Source organism: Paroedura picta, chromosome 3 (assembly GCF_049243985.1).
Source record: "Paroedura picta isolate Pp20150507F chromosome 3, Ppicta_v3.0, whole genome shotgun sequence".
Classification (NCBI taxonomy): domain Eukaryota; kingdom Metazoa; phylum Chordata; class Lepidosauria; order Squamata; family Gekkonidae; genus Paroedura; species Paroedura picta.
The window spans coordinates 9,680,862-9,696,880 of NC_135371.1; the positions used below are offsets into that span (position 1 = coordinate 9,680,862).

The window sequence follows — 16,019 nt, forward strand, 5'->3', positions numbered from 1 at the left end:
AACCAAAGAGCAGCAAGAGCAGCAGGGATATCTTGGGTCTGTTCACTAAAGCCATGGGAGATCTCCCAGCCACTAAGATTTGGCCCTGATTTGGCCCACTAAGCAGAAGAAGCCAACCCCTCTTCTGTCAACAAGGATGCAGAGACAAGGACCAGTCTATATGGAGCCCTCTGATGGCTTCTGATCTAGGAAGCTGAGTCTGAATCATGCGTCAGCCTTGTCGCCCTCCTGTCTGGGTTTTTCCAGAGTTCTTTGTGCAGCAGCCTTTTCAAGCGCAGTTCAAAAAGTGGCTGCGTGTTGTTCTTCACTCTGGTGGTTCAATTGTTGTCTCCAAAGATGAGGCTTGGAGAAATCCCCTGAGTATTAGTAAGAGGAAGAGGAAATTACCATGATTTTCTTCATTACCCAGCAAAGCTCTGTCCTTCACACTCTGTGCCTCCATGTGCAGGTGCCTGGCTGGACAAACAACATGTTTTTGAGTCCCATCATTGTGGCTCTCTAGTCTTCAATAGGTCAGATCTGTGGGCCAAATCTGGCCCATTGAATATCAAATCAAACATAGATCAAATGGATCAATATGCAACATGGATCCAAGCTGTTTCATTGGTGTGGAATATGGAACATCCATCAAAGCAGATCCATTAGTATTTATATGGAAGCGTGCACAAATTGTACTTAAGGAACCAGATTGATCTGCAACTGGGGCTTCTACTAATCAGGGAAGAAGTCAGACAGGAGGAGAGTTGATTCGTTTGAATTCTGGTGCTGGCAAAGGCTTTTGCAGATTCCATGGACAGCAACAGTCACAAACAAGGAAATGCTAGAATGCATTCAGCCCAATATATCACTGGAAGGCAAAATCATGAAACTCCACCCCTCTTCCCAATCCCACTTGATTTTCCATCTCCTGGATACCCAAGTAGATGTCAACTGGAGACTCACTACCTTACTGTCAAAGAGCAGTGATTGAGGGTTGATGTCACATTCAATATGCAAGCATTGCAATGTTAATGATCTCTCAGTCAAGGTATCTGAGATATATACCGAGTCTCTGAGTTGGTTATTATCTACTGAACAGTTTAACAGTTTGCCTGGGATGGAATAACATGACAAAATGTCACAAAATGTAGTTTAAAAATCTGGAGTGGGTAGGATCTTTGGCTGTCAAAAGCTTTAAAGATTTTTCACTAAGCAAAATTGAACTTGATATTCCATGTTTCCATTTCTTCCATGTTTTTACAGTGGCTAAAGGTATGCAGGCCCTAATTGAGGCCAGACTAGTTTCTGCTCTCATAAGAGCTGCTGATGTCCCCTTTGGAAGGAGTAAGATATGCCTGAGAAGACAATTTTGAGTAGTTTCTAGGCTGGTAATAATATCTTCCTTCCAAACCCAGATTTCGACAGTGTCCAAGAGGTGAGGGACGACCTTGCTAGTAAATAGTTTCAAGACAGGGTCTATAAGATGTCCTCCCTTTGTGTAGTAGAATCTCAGAATAGACTCAACTAACCTTAGTGGAGAGGACCTGATGGTTTCTAGGTGTGAATTCTAATTCAAGGTCTCTTTAAATGTGACTCCCGGATATTTAAAAGAGCTACAACATCCCATGTATAATCCAGGGTGATTTTTTTTGGTCTTTTTCTAAATACCATCATTTTTGACTTCTCATAATTAATGTTGAGTGACTCTTCCATGCAATATGCACCTAGTTCTTGTAGCTGACTTATTATTCCGTTTTAGTAAGAGAAATTCAGGTTTTGTCATCAGCATGCAATAAAAGGGAGACTTTTTGTTTGGCCAAGAGATAGTGGGGAAAAATGGGGGCTGGAAAGCCTCTCAACTATGTTGTTTATTTACAGATTGAATAGGAAGGGAGCCAAGACACAACCCTGTTTGACTCCTTTATTTGTTGGAATTCTGTTAGTTAAAGATTCTGATGTTCCTACCCTAATTTGAGCATGAATATCTGTATGTAGTTCGTGTAATAAAGAGAGTAACCATCTGTCAATGTTTGTTCCTGCTAACTTTAATCATAAATGGTTTCTGTTAATGGAGTCAAAAGCTGCCACTAGATCAACAAATGCGACATATAGAGGAGAAGAAGAAGAAGAAGAATTTTCCCTACCCGAAGGAGGCTCAACAAATGTGACATATAGAGATTTTATTGGGCCATTTATACCAGAAAAGGCTAGTTGATATAAAGTTTGGCAGTGATTAACTGTACTAAGACCTTTTCTAAAACATGCTTGTTGGGGATGTATAACCTGATTTTCATTCACCCAGTCTTCCAGTTTATGTAGCAGAAATGTACTATACAATTTTGCGATTTGAGACCAGTTTTCAGAACCGTGGATCATTCTTTTCAAAGACTGCCAATTCCAACTCATTCATTCCAGCATGATCAGCTTTCTTTTGTTCAAGTAGAATTTTATATTGCAATCTGAGTTGGGGAAGATGAGACATCAAGACACCAGAGTTAACATGTCTGACTTGTCTCATACAAGAGGTCAAGGTTTTTTTGAATGCTTTGCATTCTTGATCAAACCATCCATTGCTCGTATAAGATATAGCTTTAAGTCTTCTGAAAACAGGAACAGAATCTTCTATGAAACCTGGTAGTGTGGTTTAAGTAGGATATTATCCCTACAACAATAGGTTCAAAGGACTTTGATCACTTCTATATATATGAACTCCATAAATAAAATTCCAATCAAATATGTTTGTATTATATAAAGTAGCAGTTCCCTCAGCCTTCACAGGTTCTCAGATGTACTTGGTCTAACAGCAGTTTAGGGAAGTAAATTTCCCAGCATAGTACACAAACTATATGGAGACAAATTACTAACATTACAAAGCATGATTGCTTCCTTTAGTTGGTTCATGGTCATCCCTGTATTGGCTTTGATCGTGTCAAGCCAAAGGATCTGCTGGCTCAACACAATCAAAGCCAAAACAGGGATGACCATGAACCAACTAAAAGAAGTAGTTAGAGACAGGGCGCATAGAGAAGACTTTTCTATAGAATCGCCGAGGGTCGGACACGACTGAACAGATAGCATCATCACGGTAGAGAGCCAGTTTGGTGTAGTGGTTAGGAGTGCGGACTTCTAATCTGGCATGCCGGGTTCGATTCTGCGCTCCCCCACATGCAACCAGCTGGGTGACCTTGGGCTCGCCACGGCACTGATAAAACTGTTCTGACCGAGCAGTGATATCAGGGCTCTCTCAGCCTCACCCACCCCACAGGGTGTCTGTTGTGGGGAGAGGAATGGGAAGGCGACTGTAAGCCGCTTTGAGCCTCCTTCGGGTAGGGAAAAGCGGCATATAAGAACCAACTCTTCTTCTTCTTCTTCTTCTTCTTCTTCTTCTTCTTCTTCTTCTTCTTCTTCTTCTTCTTCTTCTTCTTCTTCTTCTTCTTCTTCTTCTTCTTCTTCTATGTACTCCAAGTCAGAGCCCATCTTGATGATTCACCATGAGTTGTTCTTTTGTATTCAGATGAGGCCTTAGTAGAATAATGTAGCATTTGGGAAGAAAGATGCATCCCAATAAGCCCAAACTGGAGGTCAAGATGGAGAAGACCTGCACAGCAACCATGTATTTCCCCTTCGTGCTCAGGTAGGCGGGAACAAAGGACACCCACACACTGCAGAACACCAACATGCTGAAGGTGATCAGCTTGGCCTCATTGAAGGCCCCAGGAAGCTTCCTGGCTAGGAAGGCCACCGTGAAGCAGATTATGGCCAGAAAGCCCATGTAGCCAAGGGAAGCATAGAACATGGTGATAGACCCTTCGTTACATTGCAGTATGATCTCTCCAACCTGGGAGTGCATGTCAGAGTGTGGGAAGGGGGGAGCGATGCCCAGCCAGAGAGTGCAGATGCCCACTTGAATGCTGGAAGAGAAAAAGACAATGGAGTTGGCCAAGCTTTTCCCCAGCCATTTCCTCATCCTGCTCCCAGGCTTTGAGGCCATGAAGGCCACCACCACAGTGACAGTTTTGGCCAACACAGAAGAGACAGCAACTGAGAAGATGATGCTGAAGGCAGTTTGTCGGACAAGACAGGTCACCCTGTGAGGCTGACCAATGAAGAGAAAAGAGGACAAAAAGGAAAGGAGGAGGGAGATGAGGAGAACATAGGAGAGATCCCGATTGTTGGCTTTGACTACTGGTGTTTCTAAGTGTTTAATGAAGATTCCCAAAACAAAACCTGTGGCTAGGATGAAGGAAAGAGTGAGAACATTTAGGAGGATCCCCAAAGGTTCTTCATAGGTCAGGAAGGTGATATGATTGGGAACACATTGATCTCGTATCTTGCTTGGATGTTCATCTTCTGGACACCTAAGACAGTGAGTTGAGTCTGCAAAGAGCACATTTGCATTAATATCACCATATCTATGTTACATACATGATTATATTTCCTTTTTTCCCATTAAGTGAGAATATATCCACAATTGAACACTATATGCTGTAAAAGCAGGACCAGACAGAGATGGGGGAATAGTCCAGCAACAATCTTGCATAATAAAGATGGAGTCAGGAGACTTTAAGTTTGGGATCCTTCATTGCTCCACAAACAAAATCATTCTCTGATAATACTGCAGGAGCAGCCCTCAGACTCTGAGAAAGGAATGCCAAGCACAGTATGGAAAATCCTCGCAAAGTGATTTGAACATCGGACTTGGCGTACATGATCCATGATCCGTAATGGGTGCCAAGTAATCCAAAGGGTTGTGATGGAATTATATTCCCTACTCTGTCTCCTCCCTCCAATTAGAACTGGGGAATGTGACTTACCTTCCTGAGTAGACATTGTCCCTTCCACACATGGAGCACAATCGTAGCAGCAGAGAGGTTCTCCTTCCTTAATCAACTTAGTGTATCCAGGTGGACAGCTTTCAGTGCATCTGGATTCAGGCTGGGTCTAGGCAGAAAGATACGGAGATTCAAACAGAACACTAGAGGCCTTTTTTGTGTGTGTCTGTGAGCGTTCTCTTTATAAACCAGAAACCAGGAATGGACACAACGTTGATGGAGAAAGTTGTGCTATGTTAGGGTGATGGACATAATGAGGACTGGAGTCCGTAGGCCCATTTGTACAGGCTTTGTCTGTTTATTACTCAGAGTTTTCTTTTATCATTTCCATTTTTTCCATAGGGGAATATGCCGGAGGTACAGCAATTTAATATTAAATCAACCACTACACAGTATGCAAAATTTGCGTGAAAATGGAAAAAAATATTAATGAACAATGGATAAAAATAAGAATGCAGAATGATATGTTTGTTATACAAATCTGGGAGGAGCATATGTACCTGTGTCTACCTTTGAGTGAGCCCTCAGGAATTTATTTCTCTTGCCTTCAATGAGGTCTAAATAAAAAGAGACTCCCTTAAGATGTATTCTCTGCTTTGAGGTGCACTGGTCCAAATGCTCCCCCGCGTGGATGCATGAAGGGATGGGGCAACCTGCCACGACTAAAACTCCAGCCTGCAGCCCAGCATGAAACCTCCAGTGCATAAACGGTCAAGGAGGAGAATTCAAGATTGAAGTCCAACTCCCTTAAGTACCAGGTTCAGAAAGGCCCATCCCAGATTACTCTTAATGGGTACTCCTTGGGTGTCCCAGATATCTGGCATCGAACTCGGAACGCACGATATACCCAAGTAAAGCTACAGAGATCTGACAGTGCCCGGATGGGAAACCGTCACAGAAGTTGAATTCAATAATATCCAAGATCATGGTCTTCCAAATCCAAGATACACGTGATTCTCCAGATGGCACCCTGAAAAGCTGATAATAGACAATGAGCTCCCCAGAAACTTTCAATAGGGATGGATCAGGCTTGGTGCTCTTGGCTGCGACCATTAGAAAGTGCCCCTTTGGGATCAGGGCAGAGTCTGCACTTACTTTCTTTATTCCATTGTCAATCCTGTTGAATTCAGATCGCTTTGAACTCGGGTATTCCTCTCCCCCCCCCCTCCCCATTGAAACAGGAAAGTCTTCTGCACGTGGTTAGGGAGGCTCAGAAAGGGGGGAGTGTGAGCCAAGCCTCTTTCTTTCTTTTCTTGAGGGGGGGGGAGAGGAGCCAAGCAGGGAGCCTCTTTCTTTTCTTGGAGGGGGTGGGGAAGAGGATCGAAAAAGGCAGAGGAGGGAGGAAAAATCCAGGACTGACAGAAGTTGAGAGAAATTAGGGGCTTCTCCTTTAAGGCAAGCGTGTCACATGACCAGGTGTAGCCTATCAGAGGTTCTCTACCACAGAGCTTTCTTTCCCAATCCGGATATTGAGGATTTAAAGCAGTCTGAGATATCGCACAATAAAGGTAGGGTCACTCCGGATCAATCCTTCTTGCTGCAGAAGGAAAATTAAAATCGCCCAAAATCCAAATGGACATCGCATTCTGTGTAGAGAGCAGGGACTGAATCGATCTGGGGTTGGAATAAAAGCTCTGTGCAGTTTACACCCAGGATTCAGGAGCTGTTGCCAGTAGCCCTGATTGGGCCTTCAGACCACCATTAATGGTGAATGTAGTTGGCGGCCCATTGCAACATATTTCTCTCATCATACTCCTCTCTACCGCTCTCATTCACTGTGTTCTTCAGCTGTAAAATGATTTTATAGGAATGGCTCTTAAAAAGTTAAAAAGTTGTACAAGGTAGAAAGTGAAATAAGTTCTCCCCCCACCTCATTAAACCATTCGGGCCACACAATGATATCTTGATCAATGGTAAACTTGATCTCTTCCACACCACGTCTCTCAACACTCCCAACTTTCACCCTCTTGATGGACCGATTGGGTGTTGCCACCCAGTTCACGATATCGAAATCCACTGCCATGTCCCCGTTCTCACCAAAATAAACTCCTTCAGTGGCATTATTATAAGACTGCAAGTTTCTCTGGAAAGGATGAAGCTAGGAGAACATGCAAAACAGCCGCACTTAGAAACACAGGAAGCCATATTAGTTTTGCATATTTGTTGCAGTCTCTTATGCTTCAGCATCTTTGCCAGTGGCCTCCAGACTCAGAAGTTTCTATCAGACAATGACAATAGATGACCGTTTATGCACTGGGAACTTCACTGCCCCAGCTCCTGTGCATGAGCACAAATCGAGGGCAGATGAGGTGCAGCAGTCCAAATGCTCCCCCGTGTGGGTGGAGGAAGAGGTGGGGCAACCTGCCATGACTAAAACTCCACCACGAAAAAAAGGACGGTTTGAAATTAATGTAACAGAAAACAGAACCTATCCTGGGCTATACAAAACAATTTCACAATAAATATAAATAAACGTTTCTTATCTCTTCTTATATATATATATATATATATAAAAGGATCAAGTTTTCCTCTCAGAATTTAAATCATATATATGTGGCCATTGGCTCCCAAGTTCGGGGAGGTCTAGTCTTTTGACTAGAGTCTTTTGACTAGACCTCCCCGAACTTGGGAGCCAAAGGCCACACATATATATATATATATATATATATATATATATATATAAAAGAAGAGATAAGAAACGTTTATTTATATTTATTGTGAAATTGTTTTGAATAGCCCAGGATAGGTTCTGTTTTCTGTTACATGACTAAAATTCCAGCCTGTAGCCCGGCATGAAACCTCCAGTGCATAAACGGTCGATCTGAGGCCCTCTTCTGAGTCTCCTTTTCCGGCTTCAATATTTTGAGAGACTACAAGTGCAATACTTAGATTTAAGGAAGAAGAAAGAGGATCATTTGACCCCAGAGACAGTTGATTTCTGATGCACACCGACACAAAATGTGATGGCAGTCCACACCTTCCATGGATTTCAAAAGGGATGGACAGGCTGATGGAGGAGAAGACTGTGTAGGGTATGAGGCACAACAGTGAAAGGGGGCTTCCAGCTTCAGAGGGACAATTCCTCTGGTTATCACAGGCTGGGAAGCAGTCAAGAGCTGAGGACTGTGGTCACTGAGATCTTCTATCCAGGTTCTTGGGGGCATCACACAGGCCACCGCTGAAAGGATTATATGGGACTTTGAGAAGTATTAGTCTGATGCAGTGAATCTACTCAAATGTCCTTAGAGAAAACCAATACCTGCCAGGGCTGCAGCTTCTGACATCTCTTCCATCTTCCTTTCAACGTCCAATGGGATCTGGTTGAGCAAGCGGCATTCAAGGCTTGAGCCACCACCTGGATGGAGTTGTAAATGCTGTAGCTGTCCTGAGACAGGATCATTTCAAGCACATCCAGGGATGGGGCCTCCCGTTCCTCTTTCTCTCGGCATCTCTCCCAGCGTTTCACAGATAACCCAGGATTAGAATCAAAACACTGAAATGCACCCCTGCCAATCTTATTGACAGTAAAGAGGAAGGAATTGAAATTGTCATAGTTGGTGTTCACGTTTGCCCGGGTCAAAAAGGAAAACGCACCATGAATGTGGTGGGTCTCAAAAATCCTCAGAAAGACCCTCAAGTTGATGTCGTGCAAATCTGTGGTAATCCAAACTTTCCCCACTAGGGAGTTTCCCCTTTTTTCGACTTCTTTAATCCACATCCCAAGAACCGTCATAGAGAAGACGTCTCCATGGTAAACAAATACATTACATTTCCTTTGCATGTAAAAGGAATGTTTCAAAACAGGTAACGGCTTGCCAAAAAAATAACTTGCTGGGATGCGTAATGTGAAGGCAATGCAAATCCCACTCCTCATTACCACGGGGACCATAGTTTGTAGGAATCTTTCTCCTTGGGCATTATCCAGAGTCAGGAGACCGATCCAGGTCCATCGGAAATGCAGGAGCATTTTGACAATCCCCATGAAAAACAATTCTTGGTTTGGGGCCATCCGGTACACGAAAGGCAAGTGAGGTTCATCTTTGAGCACATGATTATCCACATTGTAGCTGATCTAGTCAAGAAAGGGAGAGAAGGAGCACACCCAGGGGGACCACTGCAGAGGAGCCATTTCTGATCAACCTCCCTGCTGAGTCCAGGTTTTGGGGAATGAATTGGCAATTTACAGACTGTTTTGTTCCACCAACCACATGAGTTATTTCCCAGTCTCCAAATATGCGTCACACGAGGGGGAGAGTGGGGAAAACGCTTACCAGAGGTGTCCTCTCTCTGCTATTCCCTTCCCAGCTTGGTCGTTTCTCTTTTTTTAAGTGAAAGAGATGGTGGATTCCATTTTTTTAAGAGTTAATGCAATCTAAGTCAGTGGTTCTCTACTTTCTTAATGCCATGACCCTTCAATACAGTTCCTCATGTTGTGGTGACCCCCAGCCATAAAATTATGCAAGGGTTCTTTCACAGAAATTAAACCAAAACTGCCCAATGGTGTGAAGATCCATTGTTCATGATTGTGTATAAATTGTGTGTTTTTTCCTCAGTTCAGTCCTGCCTTTTGTCCCACCATGCCGATCTCGCTCTTTTCCATTGCTCCATAGACGAATGCTCTATCTCTATCTACCTCACAAGGCTGTTGTGTAGATGGCACCCGCCCCCCACCAGCCAAACTGCTTGCCCTGCCGTGACCTCTGTGAAAGGGTCATCCGACCCCCAAACGGGTCCCCAGGATGAGAACCACTGGTCTAAGGAGCCTTTTGGAAGAAAAAAGTGGGGGGAAATGCAGAATAACTGACATAGAGGCTCCTACAAAGAATGGGATTTTTTGCACTTGAATCATAGAATCATAGAATCATAGAATCATAGAATCATAGAATCATAGAATCATAGAATCATAGAGTTGGAAGGGGCCATGCAGGCCATCTAGTCCAACCTCCTGCTCAACGCAGGATCAGCCCTAAGCATCCTAGAATCATAGAGTTGGAAGGGGCCATACAGGCCATCTAGTCCAACCCCCTCCTCAACGCAGGATTAGCCCTAACCATCCTAGAATCATAGAGTTGGAAGGGGCCATACAGGCCATCTAGCCCAACCCCCTGCTCAATGCAGGATCAGCCCAAAGCATCCTAAAGCATCCAAGAAAAGTGTGTCTCCAACCTTTGCTTGAAAAACCTTCCTCTCCTCCCCCCCCCCCAACCCCTTGTGTGCTTTTTAAACTTTTGAAATGCCCATGTTTTTAACTTATCCTTACTTCTGAAAAAGCAAAAGTAAAAACAAAAACAAAAAAACAAACTGAAACTCTGGGAACGGGAATAAGAAATCGGCGACCAGACCTGAACACCTAAAGTCACAGTCTCAAAGGCAAACTCCTGACTCATTCAGCCACTCCAGCGATGTTGAAGTTGATTGCCTGTGGATCTTATCCAAAATGTTTACTGATGGGTTTTTAAAAAAAATTTAAGAAGGAAATGAAATGGCTTCTTACAATATATTTTTTTAAGTAAGTGTTAAGCATCCACCTTGAGTTTAAAAAAGAAATTGCTAAGCTGGGAGGGGAAAGGCAGGACATCAGAGCCTTGGAGAGTATCCCCCTCTTTGTTGGTAAAAAATTAGGAATTAATGTAATAAAAATAGCAGAGTTATTGTACAAATCATGAGACTAGACAAGGCAGTTGTACTATATATAAAAAAATTTACTAGCTAAACAGGATAGGGGAAAACTGGAAGACAAAACAAGAAAATGCACAGCTTCCTATAGCTCATTCAGGAGCTCTGCACCTCAGCTGTTGCATGGTGAAGATTCAAGATGGATCTGACTAAAGCAGAGCTCTTATCAATCAAAGGGAGGAAGTAGAAAGCTTCTCTTCCTGCTAAACTTGTGGATGTGACAAACCTGAGTCAGGTAATGGCCCCAGCAAGACAAATCTGCATATCTAAAAAAGACCACTTGACCCAGCGGTCCCCACCCCAACCCTCGGTCCGGGGACCGGGATCAGTCCAGGGACCAGTTGGTACCGGGCCGCGGCTCGTCCTTGTCCTCTTCCCTGGCTCCTGCCTCAGGGGTGCACTGCCACTCTGCCGCCGGTTTACCTTTGGTGCTCTCCAATGGCCGCCATGGCTGGGGCTCCCACTCGGCATGGCCTCAGTAAAATTGTCAAGTGTTGACCGGTCCCCGGTGATACAAAGGTTGGGGACCACTGACTTGACCCACTCTGCCTGTCCCCACTGGCAACAACTGTAAACAAACAGTTTAACTCTTTGACTGACAGTCTGTGGCTGGCTCTTGCTAAGAGACAAAGTCTAACACTCCTCCCCCATGCCCAGCAAGTGGAGACTTGAGGCAAAGATAGCTCTTCTGACATCACTGTTTATCTTGTTACTTCAGGTGGCTGGTAGAGCAAGAAAGAGGCTTCTACAAAATAAAATCTGAGATAAAATACGGAAAGCACTGAAACGCACTGAAATGTCAACCCTGGGCCCATTCCGCACACGCTAGATAATGTGCTTTCAATGCACTTTCGAAGTAGATTTTCCTGTTCTGCACAGAAAAATCCAGCTGCAAAAGCACACTGAAAGTGCATTATCCAGTGTGTGCAGAATGGGCCCTGGAAGTAGAAGCCCTGCTCCTGCCAGAAACCAAATGAAGAGAGTAATGAACAGCTCAAACAAAGGGGAGAGGGAGAGGGGAAAAAAATCTCAGTAATTCGGCTTTCTTTATTAGCATGCATATTTAGGCTGGGATTTAGAGGAGACAATCTGAGAAAGAAGAAATGGAAGAAAAGATGAGAATAGGATGTGGATTTAGGAGATACGGCTTCAATTCCAGAAGAAAAAATACTAAACTGTGAATGTAGAGAGCACCCTGGAGTCCTGTGGGCAGTTCAGAAGGCCATTGTGGATAAACTTGAGAGGGTTCAGAGGAGAGCAACAAGGATGATCTGGGGCCTGGGGATCAAAACCTAAGAGGAAAGACTGAGATACTTGGTAATGTTCATCCTGGAGAGGAGGAGATGGAGAGGGGACATGATTGCTCTCTTTAATTATTTGAAAGGATATCAGAGGAGGGCGGGGAGGGGTTCCTCTTGGCAGCACAGGATAGATCCCCAAGTGATAGGTTTAAACTATTGTGCAGAATGGCATTGGCTACATATCAGGAAAATATCTTTCATGGTCAGAGTAGTTCAGCAGTGGAATGGGCTGCCTAAGGAGGTGGTGAGCTCCCCCTCACTGGTAGTCTTTAAGCAGTGCCTGGACATTTACTTATCCTGGGTGCTTTAAGCTGATCCTGCCTTGAGCAGGGAGTTGGACTAGATGGACTGTACGTGATTTCAACTCTGTGATTCCATGATTCTATCATACAAGTATTTCTCTTGGATTATCCAAAGAGCCACTGCAGTCCGTCTGGTAAAGATAATTTCCTTCTGGTTGTTTGTTTTCTTTGCAGCACTTCATCAATGGAATATCAATTTTTCAGCTCTTCTCTCCCACTAATTTCGCTCCCAATTAACCAAGGTTCAAGGAAAAGCCAGGATGGCTGCTTAGGATAATAATCTCTCATAAATCAGTTTTCTTCCTTACAGCACTATGTTCCTTCCTTCCCGCATTATTTTTAAAATGGAGAAAAGTGTCTTAATTGATGGAAACAGAATATCTTGGTTTATGTTGCCAGACAAATGAACCTCTAGCTAACGTCTGCTGGATGGGAGTGGAGAAAGGTCCCCGGCAGGCAGGGGGGTGCTGGTCCTGAGCTCAGGAGAGGATCAGTTCAGGTGGTCCAGCTGCATGACACCTGGGCCAGGTGAGCAAACACTGAATTCCATATGGCTAAAATGGGTAACTAAGTGGGAGCGATTGACCACACACCCTTCTAACTCCATGGCATCTCATGAGCTTACAAAAATACCACTGTACTTCTACTGGAATTGTTGGATTCAGCCCCTTTCCCCCCAGGACCCATACCTGAGGGATTTTGTAGATGCTTAACAAGGTGGAAATCTGCTTGGTGGTTTCAGAGTCGGCCCCTTCAAGAACGGCCAAGAGCTTGTTCTGCCCTCCGCAGCTGTAGTTCGGAACCGTCTTCTGTCCCCCAGAGAGCAGGTCTATCGCCGCATCAGAAGTCACTCTTGCGTCTAAATAGTTCTCATAGATGTTGTACCCCAGAGAAATGTTGAGTAAGAGATCTGAATGTTTATAGATTTTCTCAAAGGCAAACATGAAGGGCAGGAGTTCCAGATACTTCATTGGACCTACACTGCAACATAATAAGTTTATTCATATTTCTCCTGGTATCCATGCTAAAATCTGGCTTCTTTTCCACTAGGGCAGGGGTGGCCAAACTGTGGCTATCCATGGACTACAATTCCCATGAGCCCCTACCAGCATGCACTAGTAGTGTCTCTTACAGACAATTGAAGTCTCTGGGCCCTTCCCTCAGAAGCAACACCATGTTCCTCATATTCAGAGCATGAAGTGGAACAGCTGATCCTAAGACAGAAGTGTCGGAAGGGGTGTGATCCCTTGGCCCAAAATCAGAAAAGAGGACTCTGGTCAGTCCCTTTGCACATCCTTTGAAGAATGAAGATGTTTTAACAATATCCCTTGGAAGTTCATGATCTAATGGGGGGGAGGGCATTGATGCAAGGCAGGCTAACTGTTCTACCATGTGCTATATTTAAACGGTAGTGTGGGGTGATACATATGCCTTGAAAGTACGTAATTTTAAAAATAATTAATTTGGTTGCCAGTTTTGAATCTTTCAGTAGAAAGGCTGGCCACTCACTGCATTAGAAAAGAAGTTCATTATTTATACCACACTTTTCAGTCCCCGTAGGCTGTATAGTTTTTCTGTCGTAACACCCATCTTTCACTACTAACAGGGCAGGATGCTGTTCCCATTGGCTGCAAAGGACATGCAGTAATGGGTTTAAAATACAAGTACAACGATATAGGCTAGATATCAGGGGAAAAAATTTTCACAGTCAGAGTAGTTCAGCAGTGGAATAGGCTGCCTCAGGAGGTGGTGAGCTCCCCCTCACTGGCAGTCTTCAAGCAAAGGTTGGATACACACTTTTCTTGGATGCTTTAGGATGCTTTGGGCTGATCCTGCGTTGAGCAGGGGGTTGGACTAGATGGCCTGTATGGCCCCTTCCAACTCTATGATTCTGTGATTCTATCCCTCTGTCCAGTTGTCTATTGCAGTCCTTCTCTGAATACCAATTGATGGGGGACCACTGTAAGGAAACGCCTGGACCTCCAGAGTTTGCTTTTCTGTCTTCCAGAGCATCTAGCTGCTTTCCTTGAGCACCCTTTCCCTGTCCTTCCCTGTCTCTGTTTTATACCAGAACGACCAATCAAGGCTGAAAGCCAAGCTGAGCCTTCGTAAAGGGGGTGGGTGGGGGGTGGTTAGCTTGGGATAGTAAGAAATGTGTTAATGAACTGGCCATAAGAATGAACTTTAAAAATGAACAATGTTAAAATATGTATTTAATTTATAATACGTGTGCTCACAGTTCTACAGGACAAAAATGAGGGCGAACTGGACTGGCATTTTGTAAATACACAACCCCCGAAAGAGTGCACACATGATCGAGTCAAAAGCTTTAGATAGTTTAATGCTTTGTCATATTTAACAGTGGATAATGAACTCTCCACCTGCACCCAGGGAATCGGTCAGATAGGCATACCGGTTCCCTTTAGGTTCATACCTTTGCAAATATCCCCATAAGGCAACACAGAAATACGAGGGCAGAAGAGCAGAGGAACAGTGCGAGAAACCATCAGGCAAAAGAGGCATACAGTTGTCCCAGGGTGGATCCCAGAACACACGGACTGTGCAGGGAACATTGAGTGTAAAACCAGAATCAAGTTGAGCAGCACGACAACAATGGAAATGGGATTACTTACCTCTGAAAGTCTATCCTGGGAGCCTTTGAAAACACAAATGATGGAAGCATAGACATTGATGTAGAAGTGATTCCACCAATGGCCACGTCTCCCAGCCTGTAATAATTCAGTGGGTAGTTTCTTTCATTGATCACATTGAATGGACATTTTGCCTTCAGAACCCCGCAGGAGAGATGGGGAAGCAGGTGAGGGAGGAGCAACAGCGGTAGAGCCAACCTGTATATGCCTGCTAAAGCCATGTCTCCTGTGACTGAGCTCAACCTTATACCCCACTAAGCAGAAGAATCAACCCCTCTTCTGTCAGCCAGGATGCAGAGACAAGTACCAGCCTAGTTGGAGCCCTCTGATGGCTTCTGATCCAGCAGGCTGACTTGTGTCAGTCTTGTGTCTTGTGTCAGTCTTGTGTCAGTCTCCTAGCCCTCCTGTCTGGTCTATGGGAGTTATTTGTGCAGCAGCCTTTTCAAGAAGTGGCTGTGTGTTTTTTTTTCTTTCTGGTGGTTCAATTATTGTCTCTAAAGATGACGCTTGGAGAAATCCCTTGAGTATTGGTGAGGGGAAGAGGAAATTACCATATGCCTCCATGCGCAGGTGCATGGCTGGACAAACATGTTTTTGAGCATCATCAATGTGGTTCTCTAGTCTTCAATAGGTCAGATCTGTGGGCCAAATCTGGCCTATTGAATATGGATCAAATTGAACATAAATCAAATGGATCTATATGCAATATGGATCAAAGTTGTTTCATTGGTATTTATATGGAAGCGTACACAAGTTGTACTTAAGGAACAGGAGTGAATTGCAACTTCTAATAATCAGGGAATAGATCAAACAAGGAGAGAGTTGATTTATTTGAACTCTGGTCCCCAAAAGGGCTTTTGCGGACTCCATGGACAGCAGACGTCACAAACAAGGAAATTCTGGAGTGCATACAGCCAGATGTACCACTGGAGGGCAAAATCACTAATCTCTGGTGCACTTTGGCCATATCATGTGATTCAATGCCATGGAGAGAGCAATTTTGTTAAGACTGCTCAGTGGTGAAAGGAAACCAGACTGACAAATAACATGGTGGCTAGATAGAATCAGAATGGACTCTGGCCAGAGCATTAAACAACTACAAAAGTGGTACAAGATCCTCAGACATGGAGACAGCTATGCCAAATGACTGCCAACAGTCAGACATGGTAAATGGCTAAAATCATCATGATCATCATGCCAACTGTAGGAGAAATCCTATTTTAGCTCCTCACAATCCCACTTGATTTTCTATATCCTGAATAGCCTGGTATCATCTGG

General features: G+C 44.1%; 1 protein-coding gene across 1 annotated transcript; it reads right to left on the reverse strand.

Annotated features, from left to right (window-relative positions):
* Nucleotides 1–3,445: 3,445 nt before the first annotated feature.
* Nucleotides 3,446–13,061, reverse strand: LOC143834477 (vomeronasal type-2 receptor 26-like). Its single transcript, XM_077331304.1, has 5 exons — nucleotides 12,780–13,061; nucleotides 8,071–8,883; nucleotides 6,682–6,909; nucleotides 4,794–4,920; nucleotides 3,446–4,356 (listed from the first exon to the last, which is right to left on the reverse strand). Exons 1-5 carry the CDS (start codon nucleotides 13,059–13,061, stop codon nucleotides 3,446–3,448), a joined length of 2,361 nt encoding a protein of 786 aa, XP_077187419.1.
* Between the last annotated feature and the right edge of the window lie 2,958 nt (nucleotides 13,062–16,019).

Excerpts from the sequence above, each read along its gene's own strand:
- LOC143834477 (XM_077331304.1), bottom strand. The coding sequence starts at position 13,061 with ATGAAGTATCTGGAACTCCTGCCCTTCATGTTTGCCTTTGAGAAAATC. Across the intron at positions 6,910-8,070 it reads AGAAGCTGCAGCCCTGGCAG|CTTCATCCTTTCCAGAGAAA; the intron begins GTATTGGTTTTC and ends ATGTTCTCCTAG. Across the intron at positions 4,921-6,681 it reads GGCCCGAATGGTTTAATGAG|ACCCAGCCTGAATCCAGATG; the intron begins GTGGGGGGAGAA and ends CTTTCTGCCTAG.